The 24,009-nt window shown below is 39.2% G+C and overlaps 1 protein-coding gene across 2 annotated transcripts in view; it reads right to left on the minus strand.

The window, feature by feature from the left end:
* ric1 (RIC1 homolog, RAB6A GEF complex partner 1) overlaps positions 1–22,617 on the minus strand; it is a 62,663-nt gene extending 40,046 nt beyond the window's left edge. For both annotated transcript variants that reach the window (XM_079846894.1, XM_079846893.1), the window contains exons 1-2: positions 21,818–22,617; positions 9,694–9,801 (exon numbers count right to left, since the gene is read on the minus strand). In XM_079846894.1, coding sequence (XP_079703020.1) covers positions 9,694–9,801; positions 21,818–21,958 — 249 coding nt within the window. In that variant the 5' untranslated portion in view covers positions 21,959–22,617. The remainder of the gene's footprint in view (positions 1–9,693; positions 9,802–21,817) is intronic.
* Positions 22,618–24,009: the final 1,392 nt, after the last annotated feature.

Below are 24,009 nucleotides of genomic sequence, written 5' to 3' on the forward strand. Positions count from 1 at the left end.
GCAGTGAAACACATCGCGGAGCAGAGACAACACTGACAACGCACCGACAACGCGCCAACAACGCACCAACGGACAGGACAGACCAGCTTACTTTTGATATGAAACAAAGTCTCAACTGTGTAAATTGTAATTAATAATCGCGAATAATCGATAATTATGACTTGTCATAATTGTGCAGGCCTACATGCAATCAAACACACTCGTTCATGATCACACACACACTCAGACACGAACACTCAGCTAATGCATCACAAGAGCAGCCCTGTATTAATCAGCTTGATACGAACATGTCAGACACGTTTCAGAATCACATGCATGTGTCGAGTATGTTTGGGTCTCAGGTTGTGTTGTGTTCATGTTAGGGCTGCACGATACTGAGAAGATATGCGATATTGTTGAGTATTGCGATAATATTTCTTGCGATATAACATTTCCCTAGAGAAATGCTATTTTTATTACTTTTTTTTTTTAATCATTTATATATGTAATGATCATACTAAAATAAACAGGTAGGCTAATAGATATTCTTCTGATCTTCAGAAGAATATCTCAGTTTTTTCATAAGGAGTTAACGTGACACATGCAACACTTTGATTAACGGTTGTCTGTGAGACTCTGTTATTGTTACTTGGCATTAGCAGTTTTTGGTAGATTTGGGCTTACACTTCCTGAAGTCTTCATATCGCTCCCTGAGGTTGCATTCCAGATGACTGTGGAGATTAGTTTCCTCTCGACGTGGCCAAAACTTTTCGGCACAACTTACGCCCGTTTCACACATACTCCGTTTGCAGTGCGTATGCGGTGCGTATTTTTTTCCGTACCCATGTTAACAGGTCAGAGCTTTCACACTGCACGCGGTTGCAGTCCGTCGATCCGTTCCAGGAGCGGTGTGTATACAGCAGTGCAGCGATCGTTTCCGCACCGAGTCTATTTTTGCTGTGCTGCATGCGCTGAATTAAAGTGACAGCACATGGTTCGTGGTCAAAATGAATACAGATTGACCAGATTGACATGAAAATGTAGTAATTTCATCATAAATGCATTTAATTAAATAAAATGTAGTAATCTCACCATAAATGCATTTAATTAAATACTAGCCTACTATTTTTCACAGTCATCTTTTTACTTCAAGCGTTGGTAAATCAAGGATAAATACAATTTACCTCATCAAGGGACATAATGAACAACACTCGTCTCATTCGTGGAGGTGGGAAAACAAGTTCTTTGTGACATGCAAGATTTATTGTATAAAGATTTAAATTATGCAAAAGAAAGGGTATGAGTCTGCTGTTTTTGTCAATTTTAAGTTTTAATTTAAAATGTATGCGATTTTAATATAAGTGCATGGTTAAATATTTTACCACTTGCTTGAGCAACTTAATATATAAGTAATGCATTGAATAATAGTTTGTTTAAATTGTGTTTAAACGTGAATACGTCTATTAAAGGGGCTCTAGGTAACTTTTTAACCTTAACTGAACAGCTTCGGAGTCAGTGGAATGGTTATATTACTTATTTCGGGTTGAATGGTGGTGGTTTCGCACCCCCCCCCCGTCACTTTGGGACGCGGGTCGGTGTCAGGAAGTATCGCGTGATATCAGGTCTCGCGATGTAACGAATTGCTTGACGGCACTGCACACGTACACGCCCCTATTCAAGCACCGGCGGGCTAGCTATAAGCAAAGGGCAACGATAGATTGAGTTATGGCTGAGCCTGTAAAAAAGAAGCAGAAAGCTAGGAAATCTTTGTCGGAGGACCAACGAAAGAGGAAACGGGAGACTGACCGAGCAAGAAGTCAGACTCGAGTAAATATATCGGACCGGCTTTTTCAGAATGGTGAGAACTGAGAGAAACAGAAGCCTGCAAAACGGATGCTGACCTGGCCTTATTGCTGTTGCACTTGTAAGTATCTTTGGAATAAACTGTGTTTAATATTTAAATTTCAAGTAATTGCGACCTCAGGATGTTTGCTATTGTCTGTAAAGGTTTTTATTATGATCGCTGTCTGTTAGGGGCTTACTAGAACGCTAGATACTATAACTTTGATGTTAGGCATTGTCATAGCAAACACGTTTGATTTCTGTAGTTGTGTGGCCGTTCCTCTGTCGGTTTTATTTGTGTAACTTACACTTTTATTTTATGTCACTAAGTCAACGCGTCTGATAATAGGCAATAAACATGTTGCACATATCATGATCGAGCTAGAAAAAACGTTCTGATGTTTTCTTAGACAGGCAAAGGTAAACCATCATTCTAGTGGAAGAACCTTGCTAATATAACTTTAGACAAATATTAGCCTCCGATATATATATATTTTATGCTCATGCCCATTCTCCCAAAAACAAACAAACACGAAAGCAGTTCGCCTCGTTCATATCGTTCGTTCCCGGTAAAAATACTAGTATGCATGACAAAACAATAAAATAAAAAAAATCGCCATCAGTTGGAAAGAAAGTATTGCTTTACTTGCCTCGGTAGACATAACTGGTTTTGAAATAGCCGGTTCCTCTGCTCAGCTGGGTTGACAGCTGATCAGCTGGGTTGCTCGTGGCGAGGGGGGTGGGGTGACAACAGTTCGTTTTTACGACAGAGTGTATGAAAGCATTTACTACCAGACACTAGGGGGAGCTTCGTAGAGAAAAAACACTCAAGAGTTGCCTGGTGTCCCTTTAAAGAGTATATGTGTACAAAGAGAATCGCAATGCTGACATTTTATTTTTTTTAAATAAAATTTGCTGATAACTTCTGTATTTGAAATAGGCTTACAATTTGTTTGTGGTACAGCCGGATCAGACTGCAAACGCAGCTTATGTGAAAGCACTTTAGCGCGTGCTGCTCCTGCACCGCATACGCACCGCACACGCACCGCACACGGAGTATGTGTGAAACGGGCGTTATTGTTCACATATCGCGTTTTTTGCGCGTGCAAATTCGTTATTTCAAATGCAGGCACGTGGCAAGCGTGCTCAAAATGGAAGCACATTTTTCCAGGCCGAGACGAGAACATCTCAACTTTACAGAATTCCACAAGCTCACACAGGTCATGGTTGCATAGCAACAACAGACGCAAGCGCTTGTGGAAAGAAGGAGATAGCGGCGCGGCGTGGCTTTCCATGCATTTTTAGACGCGACATGTGAACGGCCCCTTACACAGTACCTGCATTAATGACACGTCTTCTCTACTGAAGCCAGAACATTGCCATATTTCAGACGTACAGTTCTCTTTAGGCACAGGTTCGTCGCTGTTGTCATTTTCCTCGCTTGTCTCTACTCCCGCCATTATTTTTTATTTCCCACTCTCTGCTCTGAGCCACTAGGTTCTCCTGTGGGCCCGATCTAGCCAATAGCATAGCAGCACCTACTGGGGAGGCGGGTATAAAGATAGTAAGGCCCCATTTGATTGGTCGAATTTGGATAAACAACCTATGCATGCATGACACAAATGCTTCGCACATAAAATAAATGCAATTTATCGCACCTCTCTGCGATACGGATATCGCATATGCTATTATCGCGATAACCATAATTTTTCGATATATTGTGCAGCCCCAGTTCATGTACACACACACACACACACACAGAGCCAGAAATAACCTTCTGGAGACGATCTGCAGCAAACGGCTCAGAGAAAACCATAGAAACAGGTTTGATGTGAAGATAAGAGCAACTCATTCCCCTGAAGGAACTAAACCGAACCTCAGATCGAACCGACGGGACGGAGCGCATCATCAATGTTCTGCACAGACACCAAACCAATCTCATCAGATTCAATTCTGCTCGGAAGTTGCTGAACTCTAAAGGAGCCCAAAATCAGCACAGATGCACATGTACTAGAACTAGACAAGATGAACAGCGAGCGATTATTTCCAGCTTCATCTCTGCAGGATTGTGGGAAATATTCATGAAGGTTTTATCACTTTCAGCCCACACAGGTCTGTATCAGGGGCCGACGCTCCAGCCAATCACTGAACTCCTGGGAACGCTTCGGGAACAGCGATGCCAATAAGCGCCTGCCAATATTACCCATGATGCTCCATCGATTAGCCGCTGTGATGAGCGCGTGGAAAGCTCACAGGCTGTATGGAGGCGTCTGGTGTTTCAGAGATCTGTTCTCCAGACTAAACATCCAAAACCGACCCGCTGTTATCTCTGCACTTTAAAAGTCTGCACTGGGTGTTCTGAGAGACGCCACTGAGAGATTACAGCACAAAAGTGTATCGTCTGGAGGGTTACGCAGTGTGTGTGTGTGTGTGTGAAGCAGCAGATCAGATCTAGGAGTTTAAAGAAAACATTTGTAAACATTTAATCTGCAACTTCACACTGATTCAGATGGAGAATGTCATTCAGAAAATGCTGAATTACACTTTTAAATGCAGGTATTGCGTTTCAACTTACTCATATATCTAATTATACAAATGTAGAGAAAAAACAACAACAAAACTTTAAAGTGGTTTAAATGTTTGACATATCTTACTAGGATGCAATTATATATAGTTTATACTCTTTATTATATACAGAAATGACCCATGGTGAACATATTTAGACAGTTTGTGAACCCGGTTTTGTTTTCAGACAGTTTAATATAACTTGAAATCATTCATTCAACCGATTTAAAACAAAATCATTTCACATGAATTCAATATTTTTTTCAACAAACAGCAAAATTAACATTTCGTCAGAATCTTGTGTAAATGTTATTTTGTTTAGTTATCTATTTTGTGGGAGTTGTGGGAAAATCGTGATCTCTATTTTAAATGAAAAAATTGATTATATAAACTGTGTGTGTGTATATATATATATATGACAAATAAACATGCGAAAATAAAATAATATTAATTATAATTATTATTAATTTATTATTATTATTATTATTATTACTACTAATTTATTATCATAATAATAATAAATTCTTTACTGTAATGTAATGGAAATGATTACATTGATTTATATTCTATATTCTTTATCATATGATTTGATATAATTTGGGTGCAGTGACGAGGATTCTTTATGAAAATGTGATTAAATGTAATAAAAACTGGAAATGAGCATTTCTTTAAACAATTTATTTCTTTTATCTTTTGATATCGGGTGTAATGTGATCTGGAACATGTTCTTGACAAGATGGAAAGACTACAATGGAAAAACAGATTCTCTGAATCAATCGGTAAACCCAGATATCCCATGATCCTCTGGGCTCTCAGTAAAGAGAGACGCTGTCCTGACAGAAATGCAGCACTTCTCTTTGGATTCATCTGGAATATTCTACAGCATTTACTCCGCTGAATAACAAAATCAGTGTTAAGCCCATAAACAGCAAACACATGGAACACAATCACAGGTTTAAAAGATTAAAAATGTCTTTTAAACTGTATTTATCAGCAGTTCACCTGATATCATATTAATGCAATATGAATATTAAAATGTCTGGTCTGATGAAGCTGTATTGTGAAGGGATGTGTGGCATTTCGATGTGACCTGAGATAAACCACCTTATCCATGTGTCAATGTCATAATCTGTGACTCGTGTAAACGAACCTGCAGGACGGAGAGTCAAACACTATCAGCTAAAACTGCATGAGGAAAATAACCGGCCATTATCTGCCGTTTCCTGCGTCAGGTGATGCTGATGACCCAGAACCATCGCTATCAAGACTAAACAGTCCATGTTTATTCAGACACGGAAGAACGGTGAAATGAAGCCTGAGGTTGAGCTGTAATTCTGCACCGCTGTGACGTCAGGCAGTGGAAACACACAGCTCTGGTGTCTGAACACACACACACACGCACACACACACGTGACGCTTCTGATGCGATCCGACAGAACCAGACCCATCTGAGGAGGACACACAACAACAACAACAAGCAACAACAACAAGCAACAATAACAACAACGAGCAACAAGAACAAGAACAACAAGAGCAACAACAACAACAATTCTGATTAGACAACTAAACAAAATATGTTTGTTTTCCCAAGAGGTTCTGACAAAATGTTAATTGCTGCAGTCAATTAAAAAATGTTTAATTAATTGGAATGATTATTTTTAAAAATCGGTTTGAGTGAATGATTCAATGACTCACTCATAAATACTTCACTTGTTTTACCGTTTTTGAACGAATCTCTTGAACGAATGATTCAATGACAAATACAGTCTGTAATAGGGGTGCAACGGTACAGATAGCCCACGGTACGGTCCGTACCTCGGTTTTTGGGCCACGGTCTCGGTTCGGTTTCGGTACATGTTTTGTGCAGAAAGAGACTGCTATTTCATCCCAAAAATATGTTTTATTTTTCTTATGAGCATAAACAGAATGTCACAGTAGGAAGAACATCAATGTATGGAATAAATTAACACTCTAGTCTGTACTGAACAACACTAAGTAATACAACCTCTTCAACTATCACTTATATGAAATACAAAATGTAAACAAACACACTTCAAAATATTCAAGTGGATCCCAATTCCAAACCTTGATAACTGGTATATGAAGTGATCAATGTGAAAGAAAAAGTGCGCTTTTACCTTTAACAAACATAAATTAGCTTGTGCTTTGAATAAAAAAAAGCAGAGCAAAATAATATAATAAAAAAATACTGCATTCAGGATACAAAGTGCTATTTACTCATCCACTATTGAGAGATTCTTGTGCAAAAAGATGAGTCTATCAACACTGTCTGGTGCAAGGCGAGACCGGTTGGCACTAACGATGTCCCCAGCAGAAAATTCTCAACATTTCAGAATGCCGCAAGCGCACCGTAGGTCACGTGACAAGAACCAACCAGAGCGCAGCTGATGGTTGCTCTAGCAACGACAGACGCCTCCGGAGCGCAACCGCCCTAGCGCTTTAGAAAAAGGAGAACGCGGCGCGCCTAGCGTTTTCTACGCGTTTTTAGGTGCGATATGTGAACGGCGCCTAAAGCAAAAACTAAAAGGATCAGAGCGAACTCAATGGCAAAACCGAAGTCCCGCGGGACACAAGGGTAGATTGTCCCGTGCAGGGCTGACCGAACGGTCCGGGATTTTACCGTGTACCATTGCATCCCTAGTCTGTAACAGTCTCCTACTGGTGTAACTATGACAATCTTTATTTGAAGCATCAAGTTACTTTCAAAAGCTGATTGTCTATTTTGGTCTATTTTGGTTTATGTCTGAACTATAAACTTTTATCCCAATGCTTCTGTGATCATTAGAATATATTTTTATATCACACAAATAACGATACTGTGTGGTTGAAAAGCCTGTTTGTGAAGCTGTTTAATATCGATATATGATAATAATATTATTTTTTTATATAAAATTTAATTATAATATTTAAATATGATAAATGCTTTCTCTGGCTCGGCAGCAGCACAAACGCACACAGTAGAATCGTCGTCATTTACGAATGAGATCTTTTGGTGTTTGAATCAAGAACTCGATCTTTTAACGATTAATAATGCAGCTCTACTCAGGACACAAACTAAAGACACGGCTTCTTTAAACTCATGGCGCAAGATGCTGAAAAAACAGCCAAACAATGTCTAAAAACATCTATTTTACATGAGTGTGTCGATTTAAAAACAGACCAGACATAATTTAATAAATGCCTCTAAAGGATTAGTTCACTTCAGAATTAAAATTTCCTGATAATTTATCATCCAAGATGTTCATGTCTTTCTTTCTTCAGTCGAAAAGAAATGAAGGTTTTTGAGGAAAATGTTCCAGGATTTTCTCCATATAGTGACTTCAATGGGGTCCAACGGGTCGAAGGGTCGATTTTATTAAAAAAAATAAACAATTTATATACTTTTTAACCACTAATGCTGGTCTTGCACTCGCTGTGATGCGACACAAATTACATAATCACGTTGAAAGGTCAAGCATGACGTAGGCGGAAGAACAGACCCAGTGTTTACAAAGCGAATGTGCAAAGACTAAGTCAAACGCCCTTTACAAAAACACACATAAATAAAAGGTAAAACAACGATGTTGGACAATTTTGAAGTTGGAGGAGAAAATGAGACTTTTTCGCCCTACTCTACATTTTTCACCTACGTCCGGTTACCATCTGACCTTTCCAACGTGATTACGTAATGCGTGGATGTGCAAGATGAGCATTTGTGATTAAAAATTTTATATATATTTTTATTTTTTTTTAAGAAAATGGAGGATGGTTTGTCTAGATAAGACCCTCTTATTCCTCGGCTGGGATCGTGTCGAGACTTTGATGCGGCATTGAAACTGCAATTTGGACAGCAATATTATATATATATGACATTTTCTATATTGAGGAAATTTTCCACTATATGGAGAAAAATCCTGGAATGTTTTCCCCAAAAACCAGACATGAACATCTTGGATGACGTAATGGATGATGGGTGAGTAAATTATCAGGATATTTTAAGGATAATTCTGAAGTGAACTAAACCCAGGCTTGTAGACTTCAGAGGATGATGTGATGATCAATGGAAGGAATATCTAACTGTATAGTATAATCAACAGAGGGAACAGCAGTGAATGTGACTGACAGACGCGAGTGCGCGTTCAGTCTTTTGTGTGGCATTTAAAGAGATGACCGTCGAGCTGTCTCTCCTCATCTCCGTCTGTCTGTCTGCATTAATAGAGCAGAATGACAGCAATTATGCATCTTAACAAAAGAGAATCGACAGTTTGTTTTGTTCACTGTACGCCATCCCTCCACAAGTGACGGACGCTCGACTGCACAAAAACTCACATTAACATTTAAACAATCGTCTCCTCTGTGAAGGACATGATGTGCGACTGGAATAATTACGCCGCCCAACTTTTGGATCAGCCTTCATCCATGATGCCTTAAAATACCTCCACTGTGGGCGGCTCGCTAGGGTTGTTTGTGGCGAGATTAACGAGTTTTCAACTCGACGCTGGAGGAACTGTATGAAGAGAAGATATAGGCTGCATTTGTGGTTGAAGAAACATGGTGATGTCGTCATCAAATCAATCAATCTCCACATACAAGACTGGAGACGTGCAAAACCACAGATTTTGTAAATTAACTTGTTGGTTTAGGGTCACGTCCAAGTCACAAAACTCCAATTTTGCATTCTTTAAATCCACATAAAACACTGCTATTTTGCAAACTAAGCAATCCCAACGCGTCCGTAAACAGGAGTACCTACCAGTGCGAACATGTCTAAGCTCTCGCTACACAACACAGACGATTCAGCTCAACACGGCTTCTGTATAGCGTATCAAGTGTTTCTGATTTCCTTGTTGATCTGCTTTGGCCCTGTGTGGGTCTTTCTGATCATGCATTTTGTGTTTCTGACATGCAATTAAACTCCAACCTAACTCATGAACACACACACACACACACACAGCTAATGCATCACAAGAATAGCCCTGTATGACTTAATCAGCTTGATATGAACATGTCAGACATGTTTACAGACAGAGTATGTTTTGGTCTCAGGTTGTGTTGTGTTCATGTACACACACACACACAGAGCCAGAAATAACCTTCTGGAGACGATCTGCAGCAAACGGCTCCGAGAAAACCATAGAAACAGGTTTGATGTGAAGATAAGAGCAACTCATTCCCCTGGAGGAACTAAACCAAACCTCAGATCGAACCGACGGGACGGAGCGCATCATCAATGTTCTGCACAGACACCAAACCAATCTCATCATAAAGCGGGCACACACACACGAGAGACAGACGTGTTTTACTCACCGCCACGGCGATCATGGAGTCGTCGGGTTTCCATTCCACCTGCTGATAGAAGCCGAACTGTGCGGCCGCTTTCCCAGACTCAATATAGCTGACGATCAACACGCTGGGCTACAGACACACAGACAGAGACAGAGTTAGACATGAGGATTCATTTGAGCCAGTGTGGTTTAGTTATGTAGGACAATTTATTTAATATTCAACAATATTATTGATCTGCCTGCATTGACACCATTATACGAGAACTGAACTGAGCTGGATGATGACATCACCGTTTACTCCACAGCGGCTATATATATATTATATATATATATATATATATATATATATATATATATATATATATATATATATATATATATATATATATATATATATATATATATATAATATATATATATATATATATATATATATATATATATATATATATATATATATATATATTATATATATATATATATATATATGAACTAAATAACTTTTTTACAACCAAAATGAACCATCACAGAACTTACTTAAGCTGGACTGTGATGCTATTTTCTTCTGGAAACAAACTTTGTTGCATTATTTTCCTGTTATCTCTGTAAAGCTGCTTTCAAACACTCTGTGTTGTAAAAAGCGCTGTATAAATAAAGGTGACTTGACTTGACTTATGTACAAGTCAATCATCACTAGTGTTGAGGACAGTGTGCTGCTGCTTTACTAAGTGATCAGATGCACTATTGGCTGCGTCAGCATCACACGCATGTGTCGTGTTGCTCACATGACCAGCGTCAGCCAATAGTGAGCCGGTGTTCTGACGTAGAAGAGAAGAGATTGTTGAATAATGTCATCATTTTTGGGGGTTTTTGCACACAAAAAGTATTCATGTCGCTTCATTACATTTGAACCACTGTAGTCACATGGACTATTTTAACGATGTCTTTACTACCTTTCTGGACCTTAAAAGTTGCAATGATGTGCGATCAGATGTGTGATCAGAAACCTCTCAGATTTCATCAAATCTTTCATCTGTGTTCTGAAGATGAACGAAGGTCTTAGAGAACGACATGAGGCTGAATAATTAATGACAGAAACTTCATTTTTGGGTGAAATAACCCTTTAAGAGATATATATTCAAGTCATTTCAGTGTAACGTTCACTGCATGCATATGAAATAATGCCAAACTTTACAAATAAAGTTAAGAATAACCAAGAATATTTGTGTAATAAGATGCTCCAAAATGATTCTGAATCATCTAACAGAGGAAAAACAAAAGTTTAACGTCGTTCACCGTGTGCGTTTATGTCTTTATTCTACAGATCAACAGAAACGCATGACAGTCTCCCAGTGAAATGTGGAGCAGCAGGGAAACCCATCAGGAGAAATGAGAGACGGATGTGCGGAAGAGAACAGCGCTCGGCCACAAAGAAAAACACCCAAAAATGGAAGCAAAGTGCTGGTTTCATTCTGCCAACAGGGAGCTGTAAACCTCAACACACACACACACATATTCATGTGTGTAAAACTAACACTAACGTCACAGAATCTGCATTTACTTTCGGCGTGTATGTGTGAAGGTCGTTCCTCATGAGCGTTTCGTTCAGGGGTCACGAAAGGTCAGACAGGCTTCAGATTCCACACGAGAGAAACATTCACAACTAGTGTCTGTGATTGACAGCTGTATTTACCATCAGACGTCAGCGGATCCAGGACCGGCTTTATTTTGATAAAACACCTGTACCTATAGCAACCAGCCATATTTACATTTATAACTTGAATTACTCACATTATCCAAAGACTGACGTCACGTTACTCTGTAAAACTGTAGTTAAATGACTCTAATAGTGGGTGCAAATGGTTTTCTATGGCAACTCAAGCACTCTTGATATAGCCTGACTAAAATGGAGAAAGAAAAACATCTCTGACAAATTAGAGAATGCACCAAAAATCATTTGCACAGTTACATAACAGACCGAGAGTGGTTTTACTAAACTCACTCTCGATCTGAATTCAACACACTTACACAAAGCACACGTTACTTCCTGTCCTATGATACAATCAACAATTGATTCATGTCCTCTGATACAATCATGCTTGTTAAATCGTGCTGAGAAAATACATTTCTGCATCATCTTCAACCTGATGTAATATTTGCAACATGCATTTTCTGTAAAGCTGCTTTGAAACGATCTGTACTGTGAAAAACGCGCTACACAAATAAACATGAATTGAACATCCATCATCACCACAGATGAAATATTCAACAGTTTGTGCAAAAAAAAAATACAAAAAGGGCATCCAGCAGACAAACATGCACATTTAATCTTTATTATCAAACTGCAATTATCAGACTGTTTTAATAGTGACCAAAAAGGCCTGTTCACGCCAATAAGAAATAGAAAGTTTTAATTAATAATCATTCAGTCCAGTGGAATGATAAAAACACTGACAGCAAATCAGAATCCAGGCTTTAAAGAGCTCGAGCATTTAAAGCGGCAGACGACTAAACTGCAGAGATATCGTCCGCTGGTGTAGACGCTTTATACAGTCAAACCAAAATTATTCAGACACCAGATATAATTTTTGATTTGTTTTACTAGTGTGTGCAGGACACTATAGTTCATTTATGTAAGTGAGGAGAGCAAAATAAAGTAAACTTGTGACATATCATACCCCACAATTCTTCATACAGAGACTACCAGTGACATAAATACAAATTTGGGAGCAAAAATGATTGGGACACTTTGACCTGATCATGTTTTGCTGAAGTGTTTTCTCTTTAATTGCTAATGCTCTTTTTACACACAGACTGAACACAATGAAGCATTGCTTGGTGATTGGTTGAGCTAAACTGGTATTATCTAATTGTGTAGTTAAATTTAACAGCTGACAGATATTCAACATAATTCATGTGTGAGACAGTCTAACAGAAGGACGGACAAAACCAGTCAAATATCCACTGAGTTCTGTTCATATTTTATCACCATTTTCTAAACTATAGCGAATAAACTGTGATAATGTGAGAAATGTTGAAGGTGTCTGGATAAATGTTGGTTTGACTGTAGTTATCGTTCCTGAACAAAGTGAAACCAAAAAGACAAACAAAAAGGGATGTGAAATCTCATGTGTGTCAGTCACAGAGAAGCATTATGATCGGTCCTTCACTGTCCTCATGTTGCTCTGTTGTGAAGAAACTGCCACTGTAGCAAAAAAGAAAAAGAAAAGAGCAACACTATCATGCTAATCATCATCATATTTCACATCTGTGCGTGTCTGTGTTTGGTTGCCACATACAAGTGAACACAACATGATCTATTTTTAAATGTATTTGACTCAGTAAATCAACAGACACACATTATCAGACCCTAAAATCTTCAAATAATCACAGCCAATCATTGATTACTCCAACATTTGACGCGTTTCAATCACAGATTTGCGCAAAACTTTTGCGATTTTTTCTAAATGTCGACAAAAAACTATTGCGAAATGACATTACATTAACCGATGTTATACAACTAAAACTTGATTTTTTCCTCTCGTGATAAGTCATTCCTGAAATCATGGCAACGGACATTAGGTTTATGTCCACTGCACTAGACATTATTATTAATGAAAGGAGACGTATGTATGTTATACAATCATTAATGGCAAGGAAAGACCCGTATGCTTGTGAGTGGCACGTATGAGGTGTTTCTGGGTGTTTCTCACTCATTTCTGTTGCGAGGTCTTGATTGTGGCATTTCTTTGAGGTTTGCTAGCCTGGTTAAAACCAGACCATTCCCAGACCAACTGAGTTATAGTCTGGCAAAGCTCCATAGACAAATCATTTCCAAAGGGGCGTCACCAACGGACGTCGCTCAAATGCCTCTGGGCGCAGTTGGACAGACCTAAAACCAATCAGAGCGATCGTCATCATGTAAAGCCATATGCTGCGTCCCAATTCGCCTAAGTTACACTACGCCATAAAAGTATGTACTCTTTTTGTGAAGAAAATGTATTTACTTTTGAATGTGTAGCAAAAAAGTAGGCAAGCTTTGGGACATACTACTTCGTCATCTTTATCGGACGGATCTGTCGCGTGCATCCTGTCACGTAAACTGCCCTGTCAATCATCGTGTCACAGTTAAAATCCTCTATTAAATCTAATTTAATTTCCTACCGTTTCGGAGAGAAATGTAGTAGCACGTTCATCTGCCAGTGGGTCTTTCATGGAGACTGTCCTCATGTGTTTGCAATTTGAATATAATAATGCATTTAAAAGTTGAACGGACGTCGCTCAAATGCCTCTGGGCGCAATTGGATAGACCTAAATCCAATCAGAGCGATCGTTATTGTGTAAAGCCCGCCTCAACGTTTCTGATTGGTGCCGCGATTTCTAGGCCATGGAAATGGGCTTGAATGAGCTCTTTGCCAGACTACTTCTCGAGCAAATCTGAATTTGCCGGAAGTTGTCTGGGTTTTCCCAGGTTAGAGGTTTGCCATTATTCCTGTAAATCTTTTGTCTTTTATGAATTTAATAAACTCTAAACTCTTTATTTAATAAACTTTACAAAACTCTGTCTCGTATTCTGTCCAAACACACCGCGTCATCTACGTCAGCTGACCTGTAAATGCACAAAAACTGTTTCCATTGCAGTTTTGCGAAATATTTATTTTTCGAATAGCCTGAAAAACCCCCCTCAAGTGAGTGTAAAAACTCTTTTGCGTTAAATGGGAGTTTTTGCGAAATTGACGTGTTTCCATTGGGCGCATTTTCAATTCGCACAATTTGAAGGGTAATGGAAATGCGGCTAGTGCCGACAGCCAGCAACAAGACATGTTTACACAAGACTCAACTCACAGGTGTGTCCAAACTATAATACATATAACAGTATCCTTCATCTCCAACATCTCCTTATCATTCACTTAGCACTACCTCACTGTTTATGTCCATTGTGTCTATCTTTGTATCTTATTTTGCATTCTATATTATGTTTTTGTATGTTTATTTGTTTGGGATATATTTATCTATTTTCATTTACAGTGTGTCTATCTTTTTCAATTGCCCCTGGTATACACCGTTTACATGGTTTATAGTTATCCTGCTAAATCTGAAGAGCTGCTAAATGTGTTTAGTTGTTTCTTTTCATTTTAACAATTACTAATAAAGATTTATTCTATCTATCCAGAGGCAACTGATGATCTGATCGAGGCCTTGACTGATTCACATCACAGGGAACTATAATGGAGCGAAACCCATGAAGCGCATGCATGTACGTACCACTGATGAACAATCATAAGCTGCTTTTGTTCAGTAATCACGTTACATGAACTGAGGCTCAGATCTCGTACTGATGTTAAGATTACCACTAACCCCAAATCACCCCATAGTTTAGGTCACAACTGGACATGTACAGACAACATTAGGTAACGCCTTATTTTACAGTGTCCTTGTTACATATGTTTCATGTACTTACCATAGTATTAACAGTAAAGTATGCATAATTACATGCAACTAACCCTCAACCAAATCCCACCCTAACCCTAAAGTACATGTAGTTGCTTAATATTACTCAGTACTTAAATATATAATTACACTGTAACAATGACACCTTAAAATAAAGTGTAGCCCAACATTATGACTGTTTCCAATCATGTTTCTCAAACACTGTCTGTCATTGGTCAGTCAAACTATTAGCCCCGCACCCAAACTCCCACGATTGGCTGAGACAGAAGATGACACGTCTGGCCGCTCATATAAACGGACCAGTGTTGTGAAAGTGACTCTGAACACCGTAAACCTGAGCATCTGTACAGGATGGTTCGTGATGGTTGTTCACTAATACTCATCTTACAGGCTCACACACAGAACAGATGAAATATGATCGCACAGCGTTACACAACACACACACTGAGCATGCATTTCACCAGCGGTGGTGTGTGTATAAGTGTGACTTTACATCTGCTGCTGCTGTACATCTCAATGAGTTTAACTGAGTTATAAAGATGCGTGCAGAATATATGAATGATTTATAAAACCTCTATATATAAAACAAGTCTTCCTAGATGCGTCCGTCTTTATAAATCACAGTTTAATTCAAGCCCAATGTGCATCAACTCCACCTATTTCAGAAGAATTATGTGTGCTCATATGCAGACTTCATAATATTTGAATATTTCATAATCAATGTTGGATTATTTTAATTACTGGTATGCAAAAAGTTTGGTCGAATGCCCTTCAGTTATTGTACAATTTTTAACATTTATACGACTTAAATTCTTATTTGTTCCTCACCTTTAACGTAGGATGAAATGAAATAGAATTTAGGATTAGATCTGATTGCACGTGTGTTTATAAATGAGCCCGAAAACATAAAACACGTCTGAAATCATAACCATATTAGGGGTGTGTGTAGTCTAATCGAAGACAGTTAAAACAAAAGCGTTGTGTGTCTCTGTGCAACAAAATATCATCTAATTCTCTCCATTTCATTAAATATCATCTAATCTCAATTTCATTAAATATCATCTAATTATCTCAATCTCATTAAATATCATCTAATTCTCTCCATTTCATTTATAGTCCTTTAAATGAGGAACCAGCGCTGGAAGAGACAAAACTAGAGTTTAAAGAGTTTCAAACCAAGAAATGTTGCATGCAAACATATATAGATAAAACATATTAGGGATGGGACAGTATGAAAATTTAATATCACGATAATAGTGGCCAAAATTATCGTGATTATCACTATTATCACGGTTTTGTTAAAACGAGATGAAAGTGTTCAAAAAGAACTGATGCTCACACTGAAAACATTTCAACAAGTCTTATATTTAAAAATCAACAAACAACAAATAAAACAAGCAGCTCTATGCACTTCTTTAAGCAAGATTATATTCGGTGGCATTTCCGTCGTCAACGGACGCTCTCTCGTTTCATTCAAATGCAACTTGCCGTCTTGCGTCTCCGTTTTTGATTGCATTGAAAATGAAATCAGAGTTGATTTATTGTTTACAGAGTTTGATAATATTGTTGTGATCATCTTGTCTGGACGATTGTTTTGTACGCTGTACAAAATTAATTTATAAACAGGTAAGATTTAAAACATTAATCTCAATTCAATATGTCCCCGTAATTATGTGAAAAAAAAATGAAAAAAAATAAGTGTACAATGATATACATTATTATCCCTTAAATGTCACTCTTAATAGTCTTGTTTGAACTTCATCTTTGGCTCAAAGCCACTGCGAACTTTTCTTCGCGGAAGCTTCACGTTTATTTCAAGTGAGTGAGATCAAATATTTCAACTCAAAACAACATTTTGTGCCCAATTATTTCCCAGACGTAGTTTTGGTATTGAGGTCAAAGTTAACTTGCCTTGCGTTCGCTATAAACAGTGGGTGATGGTCACATGATGACTCGGCAGATCTGAAGTGTTTCCCCCCTATTGTAGTGACCATCCTCCATTAAGTTTCCCTCAGGACTTTTGTAAAAGCCAAAATATGACCACACCTCAGATTTGGTCCACGGTCACTGCCTTCCGCCATTCCTTCTCCAATAAAAGAAAACAACACTGTGCGCTGCGCCTGCGCCAGACTGTTGCTGGCTGGACAGGATTCACAGTGAGTTATTAAAATCACGATAATCAAACACGGTTTTAATGATAATTACATTTTAAACGATAATACTAACCGTCAGTACATTTTATCGTGGTTTATAGTGAATCCGGTAACCGTCCCATCCCTAAAACATATACAGGTCAAAATGGAAACCACAGAGTTTGTGTGCATTTTCTGCAGTGATCTACATTTACGCTTATTCATTCAGCAAACGCTTTTATCCAAAGCAACTCATAAATGATGAACAAGGCAGAGCAAAAGCCGAAGGGAAACCCTGTGGAATGAGGAAAAACATGGTAAAACATGTTGAACTGAGTGTGTACACTCTTACAAAAACACTGAACATTAGAAATTAAAGCCGACTCCACTGAATTTCTGAAAATAATCATTCGCTCATGTTGTTTTAAACCTGTATGACTTTCTTTCTTTGTGCTGTGGTACATTAAAAATATATATATTTTGAGAATTTATTTGTTCAAATAATAAAAAGTTGGGGTTCGATGTTGTTTGGCTCCAAAGGTTCTTCAAAATGTCTTCTTTTATGCTCCACAGCAGAAAGAGACAAAGTCACGCGTGAGTAAATGATGATTTCTGGGTGATATATCCTTTTAATTCAGGCGACAGGAAGCAGATCAGGAAACACTTCAGCGTTAAAGACGAGACGGCAGCGTGTGTGTGTGCAAACGTGTTGAGGCCAGTCGCTTTGATATGCATGACTTCAGCACTACTGCCGACGAGTGTGTGTGTGTGTGTGTGTGTGTGAAGGTGGAGTCACACAGCTGGAGAGGAAGAGTTTGTTTTAAACACACACACACACACACATTCCAGACACATTCCATTGTTTCCCGGGACCGTCTGAGAAACTCTACACACTCCGTGCAGAACGGCGAGGAGTTAAATGGCAGGAAGGGCACAGGGAGCGGTGGGAAGTATATAGGATCACCTGGAAGTATTTTCCCAGGATTATCATCAGTCACAATCTATGCGTATTTGTAACATCAACAGAGTCTGCACAATCTGTACTGCAGTAACACTGACTCACTCAGGAACTGGAGGGAAACAATGAGTATTGTGTGTAAATATAAGAAAGATAAAAACAACACAAAGACACAAGAGCTTGTGTGATGCAGTCACAGTTAATAATACAAGGACACGACTATTTCCACTATATAACATGAAACAAAGTGTCCTGCTGCTTTCTGCTCTGAGGCCCAACTCTCTTATTTATTTGGGTATAAAATAACAATAACAGAGTATTACACATGCTTTCTGTCTGTCTATCTGTCTGTCTGTCTATCTGTCTGTCTGTCTCTCTGCCTGTCTGTCTGTCTGTCTCTCTGCATGTCTGTCTGTCTCTCTGCCTGCCTGTCTGTCTGTCTCTCTGTCTCTCTGCATGTCTGTCTGTCTCTCTGCCTGTCTGTCTGTCTGTCTCTCTGCATGTCTGTCTGTCTCTCTGCCTGTCTGTCTGTCTCTCTGCCTGTCTGTCTGTCTCTCTCTCTGTCTGTCTGTCTGTCTGTCTGTCTCTCTGTCTGTCTGTCTGTCTGTCTGTCTGTCTGTCTGTCTCTCTGTCTGTCTGTCTGTCTCTCTGTCTCTCTGTCTGTCTGTCTGTCTGTCTGTCTGTCTCTCTGCCTGTCTGTCTGTCTCTCTGCCTGTCTGTCTGTCTCTCTGCCCGTCTCTCTGCTTGTCTGTCTGTCTCTCTGCCTGTCTGTCCGTCTCTCTGCCTGTCTGTCTGTCTCTCTGCCCGTCTCTCTGCCTGTCTGTCTGTCTCTCTGCCCGTCTCTCTGCTTGTCTGTCTGTCTCTCTGCTTGTCTGTCTGTCTCTCTGCCTGTCTGTCCGTCTCTCTGCCTGTCTGTCCGTCTCGCTGCCTGTCTGTCTGTCTCTCTGTCTGTCTGTCTGTCTCTCTGCCCGTCTCTCTGCCTGTCTGTCTGTCTCTCTGCCCGTCTCTCTGCTTGTCTGTCTGTCTCTCTGCTTGTCTGTCTGTCTCTCTGCCTGTCTGTCCGTCTCTCTGCCTGTCTGTCCGTCTCGCTGCCTGTCTGTCTGTCTCTCTGTCTGTCTGTCTGTCTCTCTGCATGTCCGTCTCTATGCCTGTCTGTCTGTCTCTCAGCCTGTCTGTCTCTCTGCCTCTCTTTCTGTCTATGTCAAGATTCAAATAGCTTTATCGGCATGGTGAAAGAAATCTTTACATTGCCAAAGCATTCATAACACTATACAACAAAAATAAATAAATAAAAAATATTATTAAAAATATGAATAAAATGATCTCTTATAAAAAGAGATATCCCATCTCTTATAGTTGGTATCTCTGTCCTGCTGGAGGCTCTTCTCTCGTGACAGGACCTCACACACCTGGCAGCCACTCTCTCTCTCACACACACACTCTCTCTCTCTCTCACACACACACACACACACCTGGCAGCCAGGGCTGAGCTCGCTGGGCTTTCTCCAAGCAGGAGTGGGAGTTTGTCCATACTAGATTTCTGATGGAGTCTTTCTGGAGGCTTGTGAGAAGGGGATGAGAGTGTCCCTAATGTTTGTGTAATTGGGGCAGGATGTCAAAAAGTGGAGCTCTGTGTGTGTGTGTGTGTGTGTGTGTGTGTGTGTGTGTGTGTGTGTGTGTGTGTGTAGTGAGGACACAGTCGCTCTACTATACTATCTATCTGCCTGTCTCTCTGTGTATCACTCTCTCTATCTCTGGATAGACAGAGCGTCTGGGGTCTTCAGGACGACACACAGGTGTGAGTCTCTGACATCAAACATCACCTCAACGTTCAACACAACACAACACAACACAACACAACACAACACAACACAACACAACACAACACAACAGACTGAAACTGAAAACTCACACGAGAAGTTGTGAACTCTGGGGGAATTTCTGCACTTTAACCATTGATCAACAACAGTCACACTCCTGACGGCGGTCAATAACACACACACACACACACACACACACTCAGAAAAACAAATCCTGCCATTATCTATTATTTGCCTTTACTAGACTTTATTTAAATACTCATTTCACAATGTGTTTATTCGAACTCCTTCATCAAATCTGCATTATTTGTAAAAACAGATTTAATCTGTTATTAAAAAGTTTGAACAGGTTTAAATGCGACTAACCAGCAAGACTCAATTAGTTCAAATGTATGAGATCGGTTAAAGTTAAACCAATAGGACGACTGATTAACTAATATTTTAGTTAATATGCTACATATGACATGATCTAATATACATATATGCTTTGTTTGTTTGTTATATTATGTATAAATAATAGAGTAATGCTTTGGCAACATTGTGATACACAGTCACGCTAATAAAGCTCATTTGAAATTGAAAAATTGAAATTAAATTGATGACCCTGGTTATTGTGCATTTAATGCGATAACATCTAGCACACACCTTTCAATCTTTAGATTACCAGCACTTTAAGCACTAGATTAAACAACTCACATCATAACACTACTAGACACTCTACTCCAGATTAACTAATTAATAAACCCTTCTCAGGTTCAAACCTTCAGGTCATCAGTCCTCAACCGTAACCACTAAGCCACATCATTCATTATGAATACATGAACTCAAAACCTCGGCTGTTTGTCTGTTCATTTTCAGACGCTCATGAGGTTCAAACCTACAAGTATCAGCAGCACAGAAGCTAATATAACCACTAAACCACAGCACCCACATTAGACCTTTAACGCTGATCCTGAGGCCGTCATTGGGTTATTTTCGACATTGAGGAACCAGATGTTCAATGTTGACAGGAACGAATGCATTATAGACTAGAACTCATAACCTTTGCGTAAGATCATTTACCACTAAACCACAGCACCCAGAACTACTGACTCCGATTCACATGAATCAACACTTTAGGATATGAACCTGTACAGTTTGAGTAAACAGACCTGAAACGTGATTCCTCTAGGGGTTCGAACCTACAACCACTGGGTTAACGACGTTATAGTCCTGATCTTTAGGCCACACACTTAGTGTTTCACTAGATTAACCAGGTCCTGAAAGCTGACAGATCTTAGCCTTCAACCACTAGTTAACTCCACTAAACACTGTAGGATTAACTGGGTCACTGAAATACCCAACATCCAGCATTTAAACCATTAACCCACTGGTATAAAGTCAATTTAAATTGTGTTAACCTACTAAAGCCAATTACTATGAATAATCCCACACAGCAACATAGTGTGGGCCAGATGTGGGCCAGATGTGGGCCGACACTATGTTGCTGTCTGGGATCCAATCTGAAGTTCGAACCTTTCCATGATCCTTTACCACTAAACCACATCACCCATCATTCCAGTAGCTTAATGAGTTGGATGTACAATCTGTTTAAACCTAAAATCTTCAGGTTAGCAGCCACTTTAACCACTAAGCCACGCAAGCTTACCTTTAAAGACCTGATCTAGGGGAATGTTGACATCTCTGGGATTCAAACCTACAACCTTCAGGTTACCCACTAAGCCACATCACCAGCATCAAAACATCTAATGACTGAGTTATGTAAGAGTTAGATGTGTGTCTTACCCTGCTGAACCAGATGCTGATCTGGGTCTCGGACAGCACGGCTAGGAAGAAGCGTTGCGCGCTGGGCTCGACCAGAAAGGGCCGTTCGCCGCTCCGGAGCGGGCAGAGGAGCCTCCGCGGCCAGCCGCTCAGAAAATACATCACGATCCGGTGTTCTGACCCAAATCACTGCGACACCGGGGCTGGCAGACTCCCTCCAGCGGCCTCCATGCACCAGAACCGAACTACACTCGCGGACTCGGTGCGTGTTCAGTCAGGGATCATCTCGGCTGGATTCGGTGTGGGTTCGGATGATCGGAGTCCAAATTCCGCTTTATTTGGTTACTGCAATCGAGAATGTTTACATAAAACCCACGTAATGGAGCCACAGAAACGGAAGCGGGTCTCAGCTCGGTGTCGCGGGGGTTTGCGGTTCTCAGTGCGCGACTGGACCGCTGGACTCAGTTTTCCAAAGGGAAGTTTTGGAGCCGAATTTGTCCCATGAATCCTCCACCGTCGCCATCTTTAGTCTCTTATTTATCCTGATCAGCTCCGTGCTTCTGAACGCCTGGGAGCCGTGACGGTATTTACTCGCGCGGTCACGGCGAGTTCTGCCGGTAGGGGGCGCGAGGCGGCCCGCAATACAGCGAGGTTAACGGAAGACTGATTTAAACCTATGATTTAAACCGAACTAGAGCGGGAATATTTTTAAACGGTCTATTCTTATTTTAAACGAACTAGAGCGGGAATATATTATAAACTGTCAAACAGAAATTCTAATACATGTCCATAAAATCATAATTAAAATGTTACTGTTTATATTTTGACATTTGTTCTTGCTGTTGTTGTCTCTGTCAGTTACAATTAAGAAATGTACATTTCTTCCTCAGTTACATACGCATTTTTATGGCGGGAAAATTTTTAAATGTCAAACACAAATTATAATACATGTCCGTAAAATCAATATTAAAATGTTCCTGTTAATATTCTGACATTTGTTCTTGCTGTTATTTTCTGTGTCAGTCACATTTAAGAAATTTACATTTCTTCTTCAGCTAGATACGCATTTTTATATAGACTTAAAAATAATAATTGTTATGATTAAGCAAAGGTTTTTACTTACAAACTCAAAATACACTGCTGAATTAAAGTCTGTTATATTCCCAAAAGCAGATTAGCATCACGACCGGAAATGGTTCTCAACTCAAGAGTCTCGCGCGCTCTGGGTCTCCCTCGATTTCTGTTCTTCATGACGCATCAGAACATCTCGGCGTAATACGTCAGTTCCTCAGCGCTGGAATCAACACGATCCTCGGAGCTCCGGCGCCTCCTGCTGGTGGAACTGAGTAATGCGATATTAATATGTCCTACTTTTAAAATTGTCACTCAGACAGACAGGAAAAATATTATATTTAATTATATATAGATATGATATATATTATTTCTATACTAAATAGCTAAAATGTATGGAAGCTTGTTTCCGCCACAGAGTAAAAAATAAAAAAGGTAATTGCGACTTTTTAATCTCACAATTCTGACTTTTTTTCACACAATTGCGAGTTTACATCTCACAATTCTGACTTTTTATCTCAGAATTACGTGATATAAAGTCGCAATTGCGTGTTATAAAGTCAGAATTATGAGACATAAACTCGCAATTGTGAGAAATATACTTGAAATTCTTTTTTTTTTTCTTACTTTTTTTCCACAGAATTGCATATTTATATCTCGCAATTCTGACTTTATAATACGCAATTGGGAGATATAAAGTCACAATTGCATGATATAAAGTCGCAATTGCGTGTTATAAAGTCAGAATTGTGAGATATAAACTATTCTGAGGTAAAAAAAAAATAAAAAGTCCGTCTTTTTTTTCCTTAAAATTGGACTTTATCTCACAATTGTGTTTATATCTCACAATTCTGAGAAAAGATGTCAGAATTGCGAGATATAAACTCGCAATTATGTGATATAAAGTCGCAATTGCGAGAAAAAAAGTCAGAATTGCGAGATGTAAGTCGCAATTATCCTTTAAAATGTTTTATTCTGTGGCGGAAACAAGCTTCCATAAAAATGTATATTATTAAAAATAAAACGTGATTTTTCCCCCTATTATTTCTTGAGAGTATCCCTGAGAAACATATTTAAAATGTAGATTTTACTCGTCTTAGGAGTTAATAAAAACAAGTCATTTTATTATCAGACATCTGCAT

This window comes from Squalius cephalus (genome assembly GCF_949319135.1).
Source record: "Squalius cephalus genome assembly, chromosome: 17".
Taxonomy (NCBI): Eukaryota; Metazoa; Chordata; class Actinopteri; order Cypriniformes; family Leuciscidae; genus Squalius; species Squalius cephalus.